Below are 21394 nucleotides of genomic sequence, written 5' to 3' on the forward strand. Positions count from 1 at the left end.
ACTCTGAGACTCACTGCCATGGGGGAGAGGGAGTGGGAGGGTTTGCAGTGTAGATGTATCCTGAGTGGCTTACCCAAAGCCACACAATGAATCTGCTGTCAAAGTGAGTGCTGGATCTGGCATCCAGTCCCATGCTCACTCCTCATCACACTGCCTCTCACAAACTGCATATGTAGTATAATCAATGGGGTTTGTCATGTATTTATTGCTTTCAATTAAATCATGTCGTTTGTCTACGCTCCTTAGCTTTTATGACTTGTATACCTGTCTGACATTTGTCACTTTCTTCAGCGCTTGGAGCCTGGTGGAATTTCAGATGTTACAAGAGCAGTGTCTGTTTCCAAGAGTCCTTCCTCCAATTCCACAACTGTTTGTTAGTCAGTGAAAAAGTTGTTTATCATCATCATATTAAGAAAACCAAATCCCTACTTTTACCTCTTCAATGTAATTTATAACTTAGTAGGCCATTAAGTGTTGCCTCAGAGAGGATTTGTACAGAGCTCTTCCAAACAGACAATACTCTATTGACTCAGATTGCCAATAGACAAACAGAGTAGGAGCCTACTGCCTCCTCCATCTCCACTTGTTTCCACCCTCTCCCATCCCTAGGGCGAATAAAGTGTCAGATTCTATGGGCAAATCATAGAGTATCTGTCATAGGTATTTATATGGTTACCATTACCATAGTATGTGAGCGCCTCAGAATCTTTAATGTCTTTATCCTCACAATACCCCTGTGAGGCAGGGAAGTGCTATTATGCCCATTTTATAGCTGGGGGACTGAGTCACAGAGAGACTCAGTGACTTGCCCCAAGGTCACACAGGAAATCTGTGGTGGGGCAGGATATTGAATCTGGGTCTCCTAAGCCCCGGCTAGTGCTCTAAGCACCAGACATTCTTCTCCAGTATGGTGCCATTCAACATGAATAAAGGTATCAAAATCTGGCCCTAAGTCACAAGGTCTAAGACAAGAGAGGGATTTGGTTGCTTTTATGGACTTTGTCTCTGTACTATTTGGGTTAAGGAGAAGAGAGGACATGAAGGTAGAAATGTTTGTAAAATAGAAAAATAAATTGTACTGTTTTTCAGAATATGCTATCAAGAAAACACTTTAATGAAGATTTAATTTGAAACAGTACAGTGCTGAAGCTGGCCTAATGCATAGCTTGTTAATGGAGGTGGTGCGAACAGGAAGACATAAGCTGCTTGGCTAGCCATTCCATCAAATTAAATTACTTCTTTGCAGGGTTTGAAGTCACTGCTTTAGTCACAAGCGACACATTCCTTTCAAGAAGATTCATAGATTTAAAGAAATTTTACCTCTTCAGGTTTTACTCTCCTAGGTTTAAGCAAACAGTTTAACATCAATTCCATTATCTGTTTCCCTAGAGTGTGTGCTGTTACTTCAGTTGCACTTCTGTCACTGGCAACAAGTCACATTTCATTAAAAGAAGCATTCTGAAATTAAATAATGTGCTCTGTGAGGAAAAAGATTAATACTAATATTTCTTAAAATATTAGTACTGTATTCCAGTTGTTTTGTGTTACTCAGTCACAAAAACATATCCTTGTAATTTGGGCACTGTACTGAACCTTCCCCTTCATTTGTTTTATTATGTTAAATATCTTCATTCCTTTTTTTGCCTTTCTTTTCTTCACTGCCCTGCCTGTGCTCCCAAGTGACTATTTGAGACCTCCAGGCAATGCCACTTTTAACTTTAACAATGCGTCTTCTTGTATTTCTTTTAATGTTACATTTTTCACACTTTAAACTTTCAACCATAAAGCAAATTTAGGACAACTCTGTTGTTACACATTCGTATGGTCAGAACCATATGAATTCCCCCATCATACCATCTCCATCTTTCCTTGTTCCCAAATGCATTACTAAAAGGTGTGGTTTGACCATTATTTTGCTTTCCAGAAACACTTTTTAAAATTTCCTCTAGAGTAAAATCACAATATTTGGGGCTTTGGTTAGCCTTCAAGGACAAGGTTGTGGCTTACTCTGACCTGCACAGTAGGGTAAGGGAATGTAAGCTACACCCTTACTCCTCTGTATGGGCTACGTACATCATAGGTTATAGATAGGGCCTTTCCAAATTCACGGCCATGAAAAACACATCAGTGAAATCTGGTCTTTTATGTGCTTTTACCCTATGCTATACAGATTTCATGGGGGAGACCAGTGTTTCTCGTATTGGGGTTCCTGACCCAAAAGGGAGTTGTAGGGGGGTCACAAGGCTATTTTAGGGGGGTCATGGTATTGCCACCCTTACTTCTGCGCTCCCTTGAGAGATGGGTGGCTGGAGAGTGGCAGCTGTTAGCCAGGCACCCAGCTCTGAAGCCAGTGTCCCAGTGCAGAAGTAAGGCTAGCCGTACCGCAACCCACCCTACAATAACCTTGAGACCCCCCTCACAATTCGTTTTTGGGTCAAGACCCATACAATTACAACACTGTGACACTTCAGATTTAAATAGCTGAAATCATGAAATTTACGATTTTTAAAATCCTATGACCGTGAAATTGACCAAAATGGATCATGAATCTGGTAGGGCCCTAGTTATAGAACTGGGAGGAATGCAGCTTCCATGCAGCCACCACTCCCCTTCCCACACAAGAGGCTGGGGAAAGAGCAGGCAGGGACAGCGAGTGGGGGAGCCTTGACTCTGGCACTCCTGATGGCCAGGAGGGGGAAGTAATCTGTGCAAGGTAAAAGGCTGGTGTAGATTGCTTACCCCCTGGAGCAAATGTACCTTCCTTCCATAAAAAAGTTGTATGTATTGCAGACTGTATTAGTGCTAACTATATTTTCATATAATGGAATCAGAGTTGCCTTCCAACATACATGTACTCTCCAGTCTTCATTTTCATATGCTAGTAGAAAAATCTTAGAAGGTTTTTTTTAAAATTACCCTCAAGACTTTGAGTCATCTAGCTCATGGTTCTGTTTTCTAAAGTGGTGGGAGCATACAGTTACTGCTCCCGGTTGGTGTGTCTTGCCTGGTGTATTGTAAGCGCCTTTAATTTGATGGTCGCTCTCTATTTTTATTTTGTCATGTTTAGCTTCCATTAAACAGTTACTTGTTTTCCTCTCCAACAGCTCAGTAATAGGAATATTTTGGCAGCAACATTCATTATTCTCCATATTCTCCACTTTCAATACTCCCCATGTCGTCTTGTTAATATTTGCGCCATCTTCCCAGTCACATGTCCTTTGTTTTGTTCATCATCACTTGCTATGTTCAGCAGTTACCCTAAACAGACGTAGGCATCTAGGGGCAGGTCTTCACTACGGGCGGGGGTCGATTTAAGATACACAAATTCAGCTACGCGAATAGCGTAGCTGAATTCGACGTATCAGAGCCGACTTACCCCGCTGTGAGGACGGCGTCAAAATCTACCTCTGCGGCTCCCAGTCGATGGTGCTTACTCCCACCTACGCTGGTGGAGTAAGAGCGTCGATTCGGGGATCGATTGTCGCATCCCGACAAGACGCGATAATTCGATCCCCGAGAGATCGATTTCTACCCGCCGATTCAGGCGGGTAGTGTAGACCTAGCCGGGCCCCGTGGCCTCACTTCTTCCAGGACTTTGGGCTCAAGCACCCCGTGTCTCGCCGTGGCTCTCTACAGCCAGCCTATCACGGTGCCTCAGTGGGTCACAACTGAGAATACCAAATTCAGGACAAGCTGCTTCTGGCCTGCTGCTGCTTCTGGCCGCCCTGCCGCAGACCCTTTGTGGCTCTGGCCGCTTCACCCAGCCTCGGCTGCGGCGCTGGGGAGGCGGCCGCCCTGCGGCATCTGCAGGCAGCTCCGTGTGCCCCGAGGGGCAGCTCCCAGCCCGAGTGTCCCCTGCTCGGAGCCTGCCCGGCCCAGCCACAAGGTGTGGGCGCTGCTCCCCCGCGGCGCGAACCGCAGCGGCCCCAGGGCGATGCGCTGCTGCCGCCAGGGCCGGCTCTAGGCTTTTGCCACCCGAAACAAAAAAAGAAAAAAAAAAAAAAAAAAGACGGCCAGAATGCTGCCCTTGAAAATGTGCCACCCCAAGCACGTGCTTGGTTTGCTGGTGCCTAGAGCCGGCCCTGTTTCCCTTGATGTAGCTGCAGTTTAATTTCCTTTTCAGGTTGCTTTTGAGGTGAGTCATACATACATGACTGTAATTCATGTAAATACACATTAGCCATTTGATTCTCTTTGTTGATTGAAGAATACCTGTATATTATTGCAGATAAATTAGGAATATTGGAATGAGGTGATGAAAGGTTCTTCCCATATGCTGCCCACTCCACCATGCATCCTATGTGGTTTATACTTCCCTGCTCTTCCTCACCCGTTTCTTTTGTTTTATGCCACTTTACCCACGCAGTGACTTCAGAAATCACTCCAAAACCTCAGTGTCATTTGTAGGGCATACATACCTAGAGAGCTGGAATAGGGCTATCAGCATGAAAAGAAAGCTGAATCAACTTTGTTTATTTGACAAATCTGCAGTTGAACCTGGTAAACAATGTTTCTTGCCATGAAATGTAAATTATATTTCTAAATAATAGGCTTGATTCACTCCAAGGTTACTTTGGCTTCCATTGATACAACTCCGGATGGAGCATCCTGGTGGCAACAAGACCCTCTGGACGGTGGGTTGTAGCAGTGAATGACACTTACAACCTCCTGTCCATTGGGCTCCTGTCGCCAGCCAGTACAGCTCCAAAAGTGATGGCTGAGCATAGGTAAATGGACTCTTGGGACATGTGCTGATTCAGTGAATCTTCTGGGCAGCTGCATCTGACACAGCTTCTATGAAGCCTGGCTTGCAACTTAATATTGCCCTCCACATATGAAGTCCCCAATGCAAACACTGTGTGCCCTCCTCCGTGACTGGATTCCCATTTGCCTAAGGTGGCCCTGCTGGCACTAGGAGATACCATGTGTTCTTTGTGCCAACAGGGTGAACTGAGCCCACACTTTTGGATGCTTTTGGTTGAGGGCACCATACTAGTGAAAAAGTGATATTTTTGCCACCAGCAGATGAGAGCGGTGTCTACCAGGCTGGCAGTAATTCACAAGAGTTTTACAGCTTTTAGACTGAATGATAAGGTGGACTCAAAGCTCAGAGGCACAAGTGCATTTTACTGTCTATTTTTATTACCTATGCGCTGTACAAAAAACATCACACCTGATATTTTATCTCCTGATACCTACCATATAAATACCCTGTGTCGATATTACAGCTTTGTTGTGTCATTGCTCATCTTTTCAGGGAATGCTTTATTTTATAACCTTGATTCTCTCTTTCTCTATGTAGTGGCATCAAATCACGCTATGGTATGTGTAACAGCATCCCATCAGCCCAGTCCTCTAGTCTTTACTCAGGCAAAATTCCCACTGACTTCATTGCTAGGTTTGTCTGAGCAAAGACTGCAAGATCAGGCTCCAAACCTACACATGGGCTCACTGGATGGGTGTTTTACCTTTGACTTCAGTGGAGCCAGGATTTCACCAAAGAGCTGCACTAGCAGAACTGAATGCTGGTTTTCTTGGTGAAATATTTCTTAGACTCTTGCAGGAGCCTGCACTGTGTTATTCACAATGGGCCAGTTCCTGGCCAGGTTGAAATCAGTTTTGCCATATACTTCAATAGGACCAGGATTTGGTCCAGCATATAATTCACCTAGTAAGTGTCTCTGGAGTACATGAGCTGTATCATGTATAATTCGGTTTAATTTTTTAATTTGTAGCTACCTCATCCCTGAATTCCCAGCTTCAGCAACTTCAGCATCTTCAACAGCTCCAGCATCATCAACAGCAGCAGCAACAAGGGCAACAACAGCAGCAGCAAACAAGCCAGCAGCAGCAACAAGCTCAGCAGACACAACAAGCCCAACAACCGCAGCCGCCACCACAGCAGCAGCAGACACCACAACAGCAGAACCAAACGCAGCCCCAGAGCCAGACCCAACCACCGCCAGCCCAGCAGTCCTCAAACTCCCCTCAGAAACCCAACCAGTCACCAGGACATGGCCTTCCATCTCCACTCACTTCTCCAAATCCACTGCAGGTACGATGGTCCCTGGTGAATAGAAATCTCTACTGTGTAGCAATGAATAGTAACTTTCTCTCTTCTGGAAGGCAGCAATCCACTCGTTGTGGGGGAAATAAAATGCACACTGCATGTGCTGAGCATACACACTGATCAGTGTCAGCTAATTTGAATCCATCCTTTATGTGCATGCTGCTTTCAGCCTAAGCCTGTCTTAGGAAACTAGAAAAACAAAACAAGTGAAATTCCTAGACTGTTTGCTTCTGAAGGGCAAATATTATCTTTTGCTCCTGAAACAAACATCGTAAGCTCCTAGGTGAAACAGGCCAAATTCTTCTCTGATGTAACTCCACTAGGTTCATGGGTGTTATAGCAGAGATCAGTTTGGCCCACCAGTCTCACCATCTGCTATTTTCTGAAAGCAGCAACAAAGTCAGCTGCCATTTAAAGTTATTATGCTCCCAAAATGCTCATTATTGTACATTCAGAATTCTGCTGTCATAACATAAGTGTTCAGGATGCTTTAGCTTCCACTATTTCCAAAAAGTTTCAAAGCAGAGGGTAGGAAAGGTGTCCTTTCTCTCATCTCCACATTTTATCGTTAGTCTTATTAAGAACAAAAGCTAAATTAAACAATATTGAGACTCCTATGGCGGACCACAAATCCAGGGTTAAATTCATCCTTACCTACTCACCCCACTGTCATGTCTGAAATGCTGGGGGCAATAATAGTTACACTGACTCGTGGCTCTTTTGGTTGTTCATAAGGCCTTTTGTTGACACATGGCTAGACATAACTGTGTCTACTTGCACAGACTGGGCCACATTCTTCTCCTAGCTACTCTGGTTGTATACTGGTGTAACTCCATTAAAGACAGTGGAGAGCTACTCCTGATTTACAGAGGTGAGAGGAGACTCAGGCCCGCAGTACTTAATGATCACATTGAGTGCTATTGCACATCAACTTTAGAAGTTTTAGAAGATGAATATACAGTACTGCAGACAGAGGGCTATATATAAAGGCATAACAAGAATTAATGTTTGGGAGTTAGAACCAAAGAAATTCAAATTAGAAATAAGGTACAAATTTTAATGGTGAGGGAGATTAACCATGGGGACAAATGACCAAAGGAAGTGATGGATTCTCCATCTCTTGATGTCTTCAGATCAAGACCTGGATGCCTTCCAGGAAGAGATGCTTTAGCCAAATACAAGTTATTGGACTCCACATAGGGGCAACTGGGTGAAATTTAATAGCCTGTGTCATAGAGGAGTTCAGACTAGACTCTAATGGTCCCTTCTGGCCTTAAAATCTATGAATGTCAGCTAATGTGTGCACAAATTTCAAACAGCCAGCTACAACTTTATCTATTGGGGAGCAAGAACTCACACTAACTTCAGTAGTGCAGGAACAAGCCCTGTGTGCCTAATTATTGCACTGAATATAATACAGTATGTACAGTTTCCTGGTGTTTGGAGATCCCTCAGATTTGTAGAGGTAACTGACATAATAGGCTTACAACTCCATCAAAGCCACTACGATCCCATTGGGCACTTTATAATTAATTAGATTCATGACTCTACACTAGACTTGAAAAGGCATTGGTGGATATTAGAACTTTTGTTCATAATATTTCTTAATACGAAAAAAGTATATAGCTCTATTTCAGCCAGAGGCAGTTGAAGCAGCAGTGCTCAGATCCAGATTAGGGGTTGAGTATGATGGGGCCAAAGCCTTGCAAGCAGTTCCAGAAAGTTTTGTTTAAAAAAAAAAACCACTCTCACAAGATCAGTTGTTCTTACTTGAATTTCATCATCTTGGATCCAAACCCCACAAGAGCAGTTTTGACTACACACATAACTATGACTGTGAATACACACAAGGAGAAGATCTCTCGAGTAAAAAGGTGCTGTTTTTATACATTCACTTTTCAGAGTAGAACTGTACTTTAAACAACAGCTAGAAATACTGCAAAAAAAGGTTTTCATTTACTTTATTTTATAAATTTTGCCATTACCCTTTTTATGCTTTGACAACTCTATGGTTTCAGGCCTGTTCACCTTGCATCTTTAACTCTATAATGATTTCACTATTTTCAAATGCTTTTTACACAATTATTACAATTGGTTTAAATGAGGCACTCAGCCCTGTCCATGCTGGCCAGTCAGATCATATGCAACCTCTTTAAGACTAAACTGAATAAAAACTGTGTTTTAAAATGGTTCAGCTAATACACTAAAAGTCCATTGGAGACAGGTCCTTACTCTGCGAGCCTTTTCTACAGCAAAGCATAATGCTGCTAGAGCTCCTACTGTGTATTGTGTTAAGGGCTACTTAGGTACTACTTAGTGCACAGTCCATCATGTTAGAGAGGGCTCTGGGACTCTTTAATATGCAGATTATTGACACATAGAGACAGAAATAGCTCCAAAGGAGCTGCGGTTACATTTTATTGTCTCCGTGCAGCTGCCATGCATGCACGCTAAGTACATTTTTTATATGCTACTAAAAATGCCTGTTAGCTATTTGCTTTGGAAGTTACTGTGCATTTGGTCTTCTAAACAAAAAAAAAACCCATTTTTTAATTCTGTTTGTTAATTTCCAACCTATCTCAAATGCAGCTGAGCCAAAACCAGAACCTTTCAATCTGGGAGCCTTTACGTTTTGTGTGGGCTCCTATTTCAGTTCCCCAGATCCAAACCCACTTGCTGGAGCGTTGGCTGCAGATCAGATCCAAAATGGCAAGGGGCATATTTCCCAGTTCTGGTAAAGGGGAATCCAAATGCCAGTGAGAACAGTTCCGCCTGAGATTTCCACTAGGTAGGACTAAGATCTAATGAGAACTGTTCAAGAGATGTCATCAGCGTTGAATCAGAATTTAACCCTTAGCCCTGATGTGGCCTCGAACCTTAAACTGAACCTAATCTGGATCTGAACACTCCCTCCTAGGCCCATCTCTGATCTAAAGGTACAGACCAATATGACTGCAAAGTTTTAGCTAAACAAAGTCATTTTTCACTTGGAGGAGCACAAAGAAGCATGTCACAGCAGTAACTTCTCTTTGTGTGAGATACTTTATATGGCCTCCATTAGCATAGTATCTGAGCACCTTGCAATCTTTAATGTATTTATCCTCACAACACCTCAGGGGTAGGGCAGTGCTATTATCCCCATTTTACAGATGGGGAACTGAGGCACATGGAGTCATGATTTCTTTGAGGTCACACTGAAGACTGTAGTGGAGCACAGAACTGAACCTAGATCTCCTAAGCCACAGGCCAGCATCCTAACCATTCCTTCCTGCCTCTCGCTCTCTCCCTCTGTTTAGAATTTCTTTAAATTTAAAGGTAGCTGACCCATTTTTTTATTTTAATGTGTTTTTAATTAATTGTATTTAGTGCCGCTGAAAGGTGCCAGACTCAGGAATCTAGCACTCATGTTGATGTTACTCTGCTAGGGATCTTGGTATGTGTATCAGATTATAACATGGAGATGATGATGCTTGTGCACCCCCATCAGGCCAGTCACAGTCTGACCTGGGGATTTTAAGGGGTAGCCCTATACTCTCACCTTGCCTTGAAGCGTTTGAGTTCTTGATAAGTTTAAGTATTTCTATGATCATTTCTTTAACCACTAAAATATGGCTATCCATGAACAAAATAATTCTCTTCAAAAAGATCCTTGACCACATGCCTAACTTTATGCACGTGAGTAATCCCATTGATTTAGCCTGTGAACCTTTTCTACAACAGAACATAATGCTTCTAAACCTCCCTAAATGTATTGTGTTAAGGGCTATTTAGAGGACAGTATATTATGTTATTCAGTACTTTGGGATTCTTTAATATGCAGATCATTGATACCCATACAAATGCCTCCAAAGCAGCTGCTGTTACATTATAACTTCAGTAGGACTACTTGCATACTCAGAGTTAGAGATGTGTTGAATCATGGCCTAGACTAATGGTAAACTCCTTTTCGTCAAGCAAAATTTAACCTTTCAGACCCCAATCCTGCAGTCTGATCTGCAAAGATGAACCTTTACACCTGGGTGGATCTGGTTTCAGGACTGGGTCCAAAGTTTTTTTTTTTCTTTTGTACAAGTAAACTAGCAATAGCATACAGCAGATATTTGGTATCACCTTATATATCTACTTTATAATACCTGCTTAGAATGTATGTATGTTTGTTTGTTTGTATGTCTGATACTTTAACTTAAAAATCGACCTGGAACTAAATTCAAAGATATTATGGCCTCTAAGGTAATGATCTTTATGAACTAGAATGAAATGGTTTTTGTTTGAGGAATATTAAGGGAATAAAGATCAACTAAGTTAAAATTTGACAGCTTAAATTTCATTTCTGAATTCTTGATTTTTCATGTGGGTTTTATCTTCTTACATTATTCAGGATCTGTCTGAGAGATATTAGTTTAGAACAATGCAACCTCAAAAGATTGTCATGAGAAGCCAGTAATTCAGAAGGATGATTGCGTTTGTTTCAAAAACTCTGAAGGATAACAACAATTATATCTTGAAATGTACAGATGCTGTCATGTCTTCAGAAAGAAAATTAAATGAAAGTGACTTGCTTAGGTATACCTGAGTGAGGTGCTTTCTCTAGCTGATCAGAAATTAATAACGCTGATACACTGCACACTGGCTAAAATTCTCAGCATGATTCTTGTCAGATTGTTCTGTAATATTGCACTATAATTCTATTGCTATCCTTTATTCAATTCAGTGGACTGGATTGCATTTACAAAAAATATATATTATTTTTTAGCAAGTCTTACCGTTATTTTATAATAGCAGAGGAGAAATCCTAGTTTTGGTTATTCCACTCTGTGGGTCTGGTTCTGCCCTGACTACAGAGGTGTTACTCCTGATTTACATTGATGTGAGTGAAATAGAGCTGAATGAGGTTCATAACTAATCTCTAAAGGACAATATACCAGATGAGAATTGCTGGAGTGGAGCCGCATTCAACCTCATCCCAGGAGATCCCTTACATTCCCCTTTTACCCAGACTTGAAGGGGGGGGGTAGTTGGTGATGGAGGAGTTTTGGGGTGTTTTTTGTTTTTTTTTGTTTGGTTGGTTTTTGGTTTTACACCATCTGAGAGCAGGGGACTTCTCCCCAAGATAGCTGCTGTCAGATTCCAGTTGCTTTGTATCAATTGACTAGCACAAAGGAGCCAGAACAGGGAAGCAAATCTAGCTCATTTGGGACACACAGCGGAAGACTTCAGTTCTATAAAATTATTGGCAGCTTGGAATAAATATAATTCTGATCCTGGATGGTCTCTGCTATTGAAAGGGACACTATGCCTGTTTTTGAGAGACCACCTTGCTGAAATTTCAAAGGATAAACAGCCACCTATTAATGGGCAAATCCTGAGGACTTGCCATTCCATGAATACTTTTAGGAGCCCTCAGGTCTTGATGATTTGCAATATAAATTCAAGTTAGAGAATAACTTAGTCCATTATCAGCTTGGCTGCAAGAACAGGGCACTTTGTGTTGACAACAGATGTTTAAATCTGGCCCCGAAGACAAGGCTAGCTACTGGTTGAACACTGACCCAGGTGTTTGAGCATTATGGATCAGTTGAACCCATCCACACCTATATCCTCAAAATAAGATCCCCACTAAAGGTGGAGAATGATCCCAACTAATTTCCACTGCTCTACTCATGGGCAAAGTTGAACACACAAACAGAAATTCCCCGTTGAAGAGTCCCAACTGTAAAACTATTCTGACTGTATTAAGAACTCTGCGCCAAACCACCTTTTGTCGTAGAAGCCTACATACAGTAACTGAAGCTGAAGGAAGATGATAGGTAAAAATAAATAAAAAAGAGGGTGGAGGGGAAGAAGTGGGGGGGAAGGGTGGATGACAACAAAAGCCCTCCAAATAAAAGAAAACCGTAGGCTGGCGAAAGAAAAGTCTTCTTCAGATTAAATTTTCATGCTAATCTTAAATAATGTATTTGGCACCTCGATATTTTTATAACAAAGAAAGAGAGTCAGAAAGACTGAAAAACTCAGCTATAAATGAGGGAGAGTATGTACACAAACGCCTGGGGCTCCGACAGGCAAAAAAAACAAAAACAAAAAAACCCCACAAGTATTCAAGGGTTAGTTTCTCATTAAAAAAAAAAGGAGCTCAATTCAACATTTACTGACATTTCCAGAAATTTATTACAAATCTTTGAGATCCAGGAGGAACAACAAAGTTTATATTGCTTTGAGAGTGGCAGGGAAAATAATTAATTTACAGAAGATGTAGTTATTGCTCTGTCTTTCTGTCTGTCCATATTTACAGTTCTCAAATTGCTGTGTACTCCTTTCATTCATGTACTCCAGATTAGTTAAGATCTGGATTCTAATACCCATAATCATACTGGGTACCACCTTAATGGCTGACTAGTCACATTGAAATTAATTGGATCACTTCCAGTGTAAGGTACTACTCAGTGTGAATAAGGGTGGCAGAATCTGGCCCCAAATGATTGAGAACAGCTTGACAAAACACTATTTTGTAAAGATAAATAGTGAAGGAAGTACAGAAGATGTGAACCGCTCCTCTACATAGGATTGGGGACTGGACTAGCTGACCTCTCGAGATCCCTATGATTCTATGATTCTTCACTTTTAGTACTGGTTAGAAGTGAGATAGTGTGCCTTTACAATACGAGAGGCGATAGTGGTATCAGCTGAGAGTTTTAATATGAGTGAATTTGTCAAATAATGCAGCAATCATAAGTCGTTTTTCCAGTTTTTGCTTTTTACAATCAAATAATAGCAGGTGGCCTCATCCATAAGAAATGTAATTAATTGGCAGTGTCTCTCTGAAAATGATTTTTCCCTGCATTCAACAAGTGTCATCCACAGCCATTTGCAAACACGAATTTTGAAAGTTTGCTGCAAATATACTCGATACCATCCTACCTCATTCCAAACAGATAAAGAACATGTCATTGTTTCATAGGGTTGCTTTTTCCACTGAAATATATACACAGCTGAAGCCCTGTTCCTGAGAATTCTGATAAAATTGAAATGATTTTTTGTGTGTTTGGATCAGATCCTCATCTGGTATAAATGGAGCTATGCTATTTTCACCAGCTGAGATCCAGCTCCTTGTCTCAAAATCTCTACTGAACAATTTTGTTGTCATTGATTGGACGTACTCACGCACAGCCCAGCCCAAACCCATTAACGTTGCAATTCTAGGGCGTTGTTCCCAGTCTTGCTAATTCCTTAATTCTCTTGTCCCCTTGCTTTCGCCACCACCACAGTTTTTCCTCCAGATATGCAGTCCTTTAGGGGTAGGGTAACTTACAGTATGCTGGAGAAATTCATGCATCATTTCCAAAAAGTAGCACTAGCCTTCTGGGTCTCCTCTAAAATTGCTACCGAAGCCAGCTATCACGAGAGCCAAAGGCATTCCTGCTCTACCTCTGAGTCAGTCAAAGCTGGTTATTTTAAAGCTAGATAAAATAAGCGTCAGGATATCTTTATCAGATAAAATTTACTGTGTTTTGGTCATGCTTGCTTGCTATACAGTAAGAGATGAGTTCACATCTTTCATATTAATCTCTGCCCTCCTTGTTTCCCTGGAGAATGAGAAGGAGGAGGAGTATAATACAATACTTGGAGCTTATATACTACCTATAGAGACATTAGAGAATTTTCACAACACCTGACTACAATGAAGTAGTTATTATTATACCCATTCTACAACTGAATAAACTGAGGCACAGGGAGCTTTAGTCGTGTTTGTATGTGGATACACATCTGTCAAGAGCTCAGGCAGGAACAGAACCTGGGAGGCTTGTTTTCTAGTGTCCTGTTCTAGCTACTGATCATTTTCGCTACCAGCATGTTCATATTTTTGTGTGGTGTCATGCTCACAATCCTGGAAACCTTACGAGTTCTTGTACTGCCTGTGATGGGCTGTTCACCCCCACACCAGCCCTGAAGAGGTTAAGGTGGCTCAAAGGCAGCACCCGAGGGGAGAGTGAGGCTATGGCTACAATAGAGAGCTTACAGCGGCACCGTTGCATCAGAGTAGCTGCACTGCTGCAAGATCTCTAGTGTAGCCGCTCTAAGCTGATGGGAGAGAACTCTCCCATCGACTTAATTAATCTACCCCCAACGAGTGGCAGTAGCTGTGTTGGTGGGAGAAGATCTCCTCCTGACGTAGTGCTGTCCACACTAGTGCCTAGGTAGGTGTAACTTATGTCGGTCAGGGGGCTTATTCACACCCCTGAGCGACGTAACTTATTCCAACCTGAGTGGTAGCGTAGACTAAGGGCTTGGCTACACTTGCAAATGTAGAGCGCTGGGAGTTAAACTGACCTTCGGAGACAGCAGCAGGGAAAGCGCTGCCGTGTGTTTGCACTGTCAGCTGCAAGCGCAGTGGCATGGCCACATTAGCAGCTCTTGCAACGCCACAGAGACCAGTGCATTGTGGTAGCTATCCCAGTGTGCAAGTGGCTGCAGCGTGCTTTTCAAAAGGGGGGGGTGGAGTGTGACAGGGAGTGTGTTGTTTGTTTGTGGGGGGAGAGACAGTGTGTTTGGGGGGCTGAGAGTGTGTCAGCATGCTGTCTTGTAAGGTGAGACAGCAGCAGACACACACAGACACCCCCCCGCTTCTCTCTCTCTCTCACACACACACACACACACACACACACACGCCTGCCTCAGCAGCAGCAGCAGCATTCCACAGTAATGATTTGCTTTGTGTCCCGGAGCAGATAAGCATGCGGGCTGTCAGAAACGGAGCTTTGAAAGGGGATATCCACATGCCTGCAGCTGAGTTCAAAACAATGAGAAGAGTGGCCACTTGACTTCAGGGGATTATGGGACATTTCTGGAGGCCAATCACAGCGCAGTAATGCAACACGTCGTCCACACTGATACCCGGGCATTTCAGCCGTGGTGCAGCAAGCTTTATGCTTCTCGTGGAGGTGGATTACCAGGAGCGCTCCAGCTGCAGAGTCCAGGCGCTCTAAGTGCCTTGCCAGTGTGGACACCTCAGGAGTTAGGGCGCCCGGGGCTGATTTAATGCACTCTAACTTGCAAATGTAGCCAAGCCCATAGCCTCAGACTTGGCTGACAAGAACTAATTGAAGAAGGAGCCCAGCTGGACAGGGGCAGGCTGAGCTTGTATAAAGTTGAGAGCAGGAAGTTAAGAGCAGAAAGGGGCTGCAGAGAGAGAGTCCTCAGTTGCTCTCTGGGCACAAAGAGGTGGATAGGAGGAGACCAGGGGTGGGGCAGGGCACAAAAGCCCTGGGATCCCATCCCTGACAGAAGGGGTTTACCCAGAGGAGTGATGAGGAAGAAAGCCTGTGGAAGACAAAGTAGGAGAAAGCCCAAGTGCTGATACTCAGAGTAGCAGGTGAGCCTGGGTTGCCCTACCAGCCACTGGAAAAGTGGCGCCGGACCAGTGAAGGCGGCACCTGGACAGCTGATCTGGAGAAACTTTAATACCCCTAATGGGGAAAACTATATAGTGACCTGGCCTGAGGGCTGCCTCACAAAGAGAGAGCACTGCGACTCCAAGGGGTGCCTCCAGTGATGAATGAACTCCATTACATTGCCCCTCTAGGGAACGTTGCCAGATTGGGAGTTTTGGAGAGGAAGTGCTGCATTCACAAGAATTCACCGTCTACACTGGAGCACTCCCCTCAGCCTCTGTACCCATTCTGTCCTTGCTCTCTAGTGGTGCTGTCAGCGAGGAAGCCAGTTATTAGTGCCAACTTTAGTGGTGAAGCTGTATAGGTTTGATCCGACTGCCAATAAAAACACAGACAAAATTCCCTTGGTGCAAAATTCAGTGGTGCGAGATTGAACCCTCTCTTTGTAACCTTCCAATTTGGTTCTCTTAACCATTGTTAGTGTATTTGAGAGTCCCAACGGGGGCTCTGACTATTTCAGCCCTATGTGGAAACAGCATTTTGTCTTAACCGATGGATAGGTAGGGATCAGCAACACACCACAGTTCAGGTTTCTGCAACAAAAAGTACATTAGTGCCAAAAGAAGTACAGTTAAGGGTCCTCTTCTCGTCACAGCTGGCTTCCTCCTCCCAGAAGCTTACTACTATTTTGGTAGTTGAAGCACTCGATCATCACATTGTAAGGCTGCTGAATGCTGTATTTAAACGAACAAAGAGAAGTTTAAGAGTTCTGAAAAGGAATATATAAGAGAGTGTCTTCATTCCCTGAGGAGAGCTCCTTTCAGTTGGAGCACTGGCTACCTGGTCCATCCAAGTATACTCTGCAGGTGTTGTTATTTTCAGAAGCGCAGAGAGCATCAGTCTCTGACTCACATTTAAAGTGAAAGAAATTAATCTTCAAGCCAAACAACTGGCATTATTAACACCCCAGAGGCTGAGTCTAATACAGGAAACCATTTGCCAGAGAATTCTTGAAAGCAGGGGAAAGTAGAGCTGGCTTCCCCAGCAATTTCTGGATTCTGAAAGGAGAGTACTTAATAAACTCCCTAAAGCAACTAGAGTATTTAGTAAACTGTAAAAATATAAAAGCAAAAATATTCCCCAGGGCAAATTTTGGAAGTGATCCATATCCCAAGAAGTCTTACATTTCCAGAGCCTCTGTAAGTGGTAGGATGGCTATTCCTGTTGATGGCACAGCAAGCCTCAGGGATCCCAGTGACAGAAAAATCAACACAGCCCTGAGACGTTCTTTTGTAGCCAATGGAACTGTCTGTCTGTCATCAGTGTATTAGTCTTATGTTTCCTGCTTTTCATCACTGGCTCCAAAAAGTTAATAAGAACCTGGAAGTATCCAGAACCAGTGGCTTATCCTCCCCACCCCCACATTTTTCACACAGCCACAGGACTCTTTAGGTGAACATTTTATAATATTGTCCTTACAAAAGAATCCAAGAACAGAAAAGCAAGGGCCCAATGAACAATGTACCTGCTGGCTACATCCAAGAAACCTCTTTCCAATCTGACACTTAAAGGAAAAGAGTTTTTATATGTAAAATATACTAGGGAATGGCATTAATTTACAAAAGAGGCCATGGAATAAAGTCGTTCGAAATCTCCAAGCCACCTCTTGATGCACATTTATTGGAGACAAACTAGAGATATTATAATCACAGTGGGGAAAAACAAAAGGACAAGGAGTAGAGATTAGGACTGGGGTTTTCAAAGCTCCTAAATGATTTAGCAGCCCAAGCGCCATTGAAACATGTCCTACTATGTCACTTAGATGGTTTTGAAAGTCCCTTTTAGATGATGAACAATGGGTTGCCTCCAGTTCTGGCAGTTCTGTGGTTCCACGAACTAAAAAAGTTAAACAAAAAGGTAGGAACATTTTCATTCTTGTTTATGTAATGCCCTACAGATTTGAGGATATCATAAGTATTCTAATTATGGACTTCACCTAAGGCCTTTCCAGAGGAACAAAGAGCCTCCTCCTATGAGTGCTAAATGCCCTCAATTCCCATTCAGCAATTAACACCTCACAGGGTTGGGCCAAAGGGCACTTTCTTCTGTTTAGGGAGTTAACTGCAAGTGGCCTGTTTTTAAAATATATTGGAAGCCCTCAGTCTTTCTAGCCCTGTGAGAAACATTTCCTTCTGCTTGGAGACACATGGCAGGGTTGCTGGAACAATGTGTACAGTGGGGGTGCTGAGATCCATTGAACCAAACTGTAAACCCTGTGGATAATGCAAACCACTTCAAGACAGGGGGTGCGGCAGCATCCCTAGTTCCAGCACCTATGACATATGGACCAAGTGAAACCAGGCAAATGGTATGAAATTCTCCTGAGTAGCTCACTGAGTCTGATTGGAGAGCAATATCCTGCAGATCTCATAGAATTAAAGCTTCATCTTCACCTCACAAGGCTTGCTTGGCTTTCAGGTGCTGACGTAAAGAAAAGGGCAAAGCGCTCTGCTCTGAGCTTTTAAAAGTTTTAAACTAAGTCTTTTCAGCAGCACTGCGGAGCTCTATCCAAGTGTCCACCTGTGGATTCTCTTGGCAGCTGTAGCAGATTTAAAGAAGGATGAATGTTAAAAAAAATAATAATGTTTTTTTTTAAGCCGGAATGTTTTGAGAGAGTGACTAAGCACAGTCCTGAAGATTATGAAATTTGCTTAAGTGTTAATGGGTTGATTGCTGAGTTAGAGTCTGCCGTCTTTACTGGAAATTGATTGACTGGTGCTGCAGGTCTTCACACTTTATGCTCGGATTTGACTCGAAAATTCTGCCAAGTCTTTTACTCTGAAATTTATCTTAATTAGATCTGAAAGACCTGCCACAGCAGAATAGTCACACCGATTAAAATGAAAAACAGGAGAAATTACTGATCAAATTAATCATAATGTCGGGTTACAGCTGTAGGTCTGATGTAATTTGCCACTCCAGTGAGTTACATCGGCCCAGGCACAGGAAAAAGAGCTGGCTTTACGCTGATCCGTAACACCAGCCAGCTTCGGGCAGCCCATCAGGACGCTTATTCCCTTCGTTCTCTTGGCTTATTCTGACCTCAGTACTGCAACTAGAAACAAATAAGGCAAAAAAGAAATTTCCTTTTATCTGAGTGGTTGCACTGGAAAGGTGAGCTGTAAGAATCTTACTTGTTACATTTTCTCCTCTCCCCCACCCCTTTACTTTCATTTGAAGTAACCAACAATTGATTACATGTAGAATGAAAAATCAAAAGATCAGAGGGCATGACATATAGTTCCAGCCTGGAAAAGAGTCCTTTTAAAAGCTCCAACTGGAAGCGTAGCTGTTAAACTAGGGACAAGTTAAATAAATGGATATAAAGCAGCATGTGAGAGAAGGGGAGTCCTGGCAGATAATCGATCAATAATCAGACTTGACATCTCAGAGATCTAGATGATCCTAAGATTTATTTTTAAATCATGTACTTGCCATGTATTGCACTGTGTTATACAATGGGTAAAAAATAATTAGGGACCAACTCCTGGTTCCATTGAAGTCAAAAGGAGCTATACCATTGGACCAAGATCTGGCTCCATCTGAACCTCTTTAATCTGGAAATCAGGTTGAGGATCTCTCAGGAGAATGCCTGTTCCCGTGAGATTTCTAGCATCCTTGGTGTCAGCACTGCTTAAACGATTTTTAGAACAATCTGTATTACGGTACTTAAGTATTTTTGCTTCTGATCCCAGCCAAAAGCAGGAAGTGAAGAAGTGTGCACCTATTAAAAAAAAAAGAGGGAAAGAAAGAACCAAAAGAAAAGCTGAACGTCAAAAAAATGTCAGGCCTGGGCTGAGCTGTGAGTAAAGGGAGTATTTACTTTGAGAGTGAATGTAGAGCTTATGAAAAGTGAAGTACTGCCAATAAGCTTCAGTCTTGATACACAGTAACTCTGCAGATTGTGTGGTGATATTATATTATGACTAAGTTGACCATACACCTCACTTTTACATAGGATGTCCAAATGTGCCAAGACTTATTCAGAACACCTAAAACACCTTGGTGGTTTTGGTTGGTTTTTTTGTTTTTGTTTTTGTTTTTTTGTAATCAGTTAAAACAATTGGGGGGGTTTACATTTGTTCAAGATTTATTGCTATGCAGAGTAGAATTTGGTGTTTTTGCCCAGAACAAACAGTGCAGTGGAACAAGTGTTCAGTGAGATGAATAGTGTTTGGAATGAAGAGAAAAGTACAGATGCTATCAAAGCTGTTATTTTCCTCAAAGTGACTGTTAGTGACATTTGTTCAGTGTTTCATGACAAACTCATGTAGAACACTAACTTGCTAGAAAAAGTCCCATTCTGGGAAATATGTAGTTGCATCAGAAGGTGGTAGTTGTGACACCACTTTTGTATGGCTATATCATGACCCTAAAAATGTTGCCACAAAATATGCCCATTTTTACTTTTGCAAACATGATCACTAAAACCGGTCAGGAATTTTCTGTCACAATGATTTTTTTGATGGAAACTGCAGTTTACATATAATCAAAACTTTCCAAAGGAAATGTTATGATTTTATATCAGGAAAATCTAAACAAAACATTTCATTTTGGGTCAGCCTGAAGCAAAATATTTCCGTTTGTTAAACAGAACCAAAATATTTCATTTTGAGTCAATTCAACATTAAACCGCATCTGCTTAGAGTGATACAGTGCCTTAAGTAGGGTGACCAGAAAGCACGTGTGAAAAATCGGGACGGGGGTGGGGGGTAATAGGCACCTATATAAGACAAAGCCCCGAATATCGGGACTGTCCCTATAAAATCGGGACATCTGGTCACCCTAGCCTTAAGAGAGTTGTGATTCAGGTGATTCATGCCCCCATTCTTTCCTGTGAGCCAAGGGCCGTATCTGAACTACATCTCCCATGATGACTTGTGGTTTCCTCTCTGGCTGAGCTGCATGATGTATCATGGGAAATGTCGTCTGGCCAGGGAGCCCTGCCCAAAGGGAAGAATGATTGCATGAGGCACCTGAATTACAGTTCACATGAGGCACATCACCAGGATAGGCAGATTCCGTTTACTGTCGAACTGACTCAAAGCAAAATGTTTCGATTCAGTTCAACACACTGAAATGAAACATACATGGGAATGTAGAAATGTTTTGCTTTGATAGAAAATATTGAAACAAATCATTTTGACACTTTCTAATTGAAATTTTTCAGAAATTTTCATTTTATGAAACTTTTTGATAATACAACTTTTCATTCCAATTTGGGATGAAAATAATTGTTGAAATATCTGAATTTCCTGTGGAACAGAAATTCTCTATTTCACCCAGCTCTAAACGGTCATCGTAGATATGGCCAAATGGCCACTGGGGACTCAGATTGAAAAAAACAATTTTATGTTTGTGACAGAAATTAGGATTTGAAGCCAAATTTCCAGAAATGAAAGACTAAGTGCATTAAACCTCTGCACCAAATAGCATTGTTTCACAATGTTTTTGACTGCTGAAACCATTGAGCTAGTAAGGGGGGAGGGAAGATAAGATTATTTTATTTTATTTTATTTTAAAAAGACTTGTGCTTAGCCCACTATTGCAAAATCATTGCACACTCATAACAGAGAAGCAGTCAGGCTGAGGCGATCCAAAGATTTTAAAAAATGTAGGCGATCCAAAACACCAAAATGACACCCAAAACTGTGGCTCAATAACAGCAAAGAGTTTACTAGTGAAGTAAGGGGTTCAGTATATTTCCTTCTCCCTGATGGCTGTCAGTTTACTACCCTTTGTAGCTAACTTTCCTTCTTATTTGTGGTCTCATCCTGATGCTATTTACGTCAGTTGGAGTTTTCCTGTTGCTTTAAGATGGAGCAAGGTCAGGCTTTCTCTGACATTATGAAATAAAAATCTAACCTTCTGGAAT

At 42.2% G+C, this 21394-nt stretch overlaps 1 protein-coding gene across 2 annotated transcripts in view; it reads left to right on the forward strand.

The window, feature by feature from the left end:
• Window positions 1-21394, forward strand: part of LOC113407042 (POU domain, class 6, transcription factor 2) — a 384418-nt gene that overhangs the window by 259146 nt on the left and 103878 nt on the right. For both annotated transcript variants that reach the window (XM_026654131.2, XM_026654132.1), the window contains one exon: window positions 5736-6055. In XM_026654131.2, coding sequence (XP_026509916.2) covers window positions 5736-6055 — 320 coding nt within the window. The remainder of the gene's footprint in view (window positions 1-5735; window positions 6056-21394) is intronic.

Source organism: Terrapene carolina, unplaced genomic scaffold, assembly GCF_002925995.2.
Source record: "Terrapene carolina triunguis isolate 2854851 unplaced genomic scaffold, T_m_triunguis-2.0 Scaffold182, whole genome shotgun sequence".
NCBI lineage: Eukaryota > Metazoa > Chordata > Testudines > Emydidae > Terrapene > Terrapene triunguis.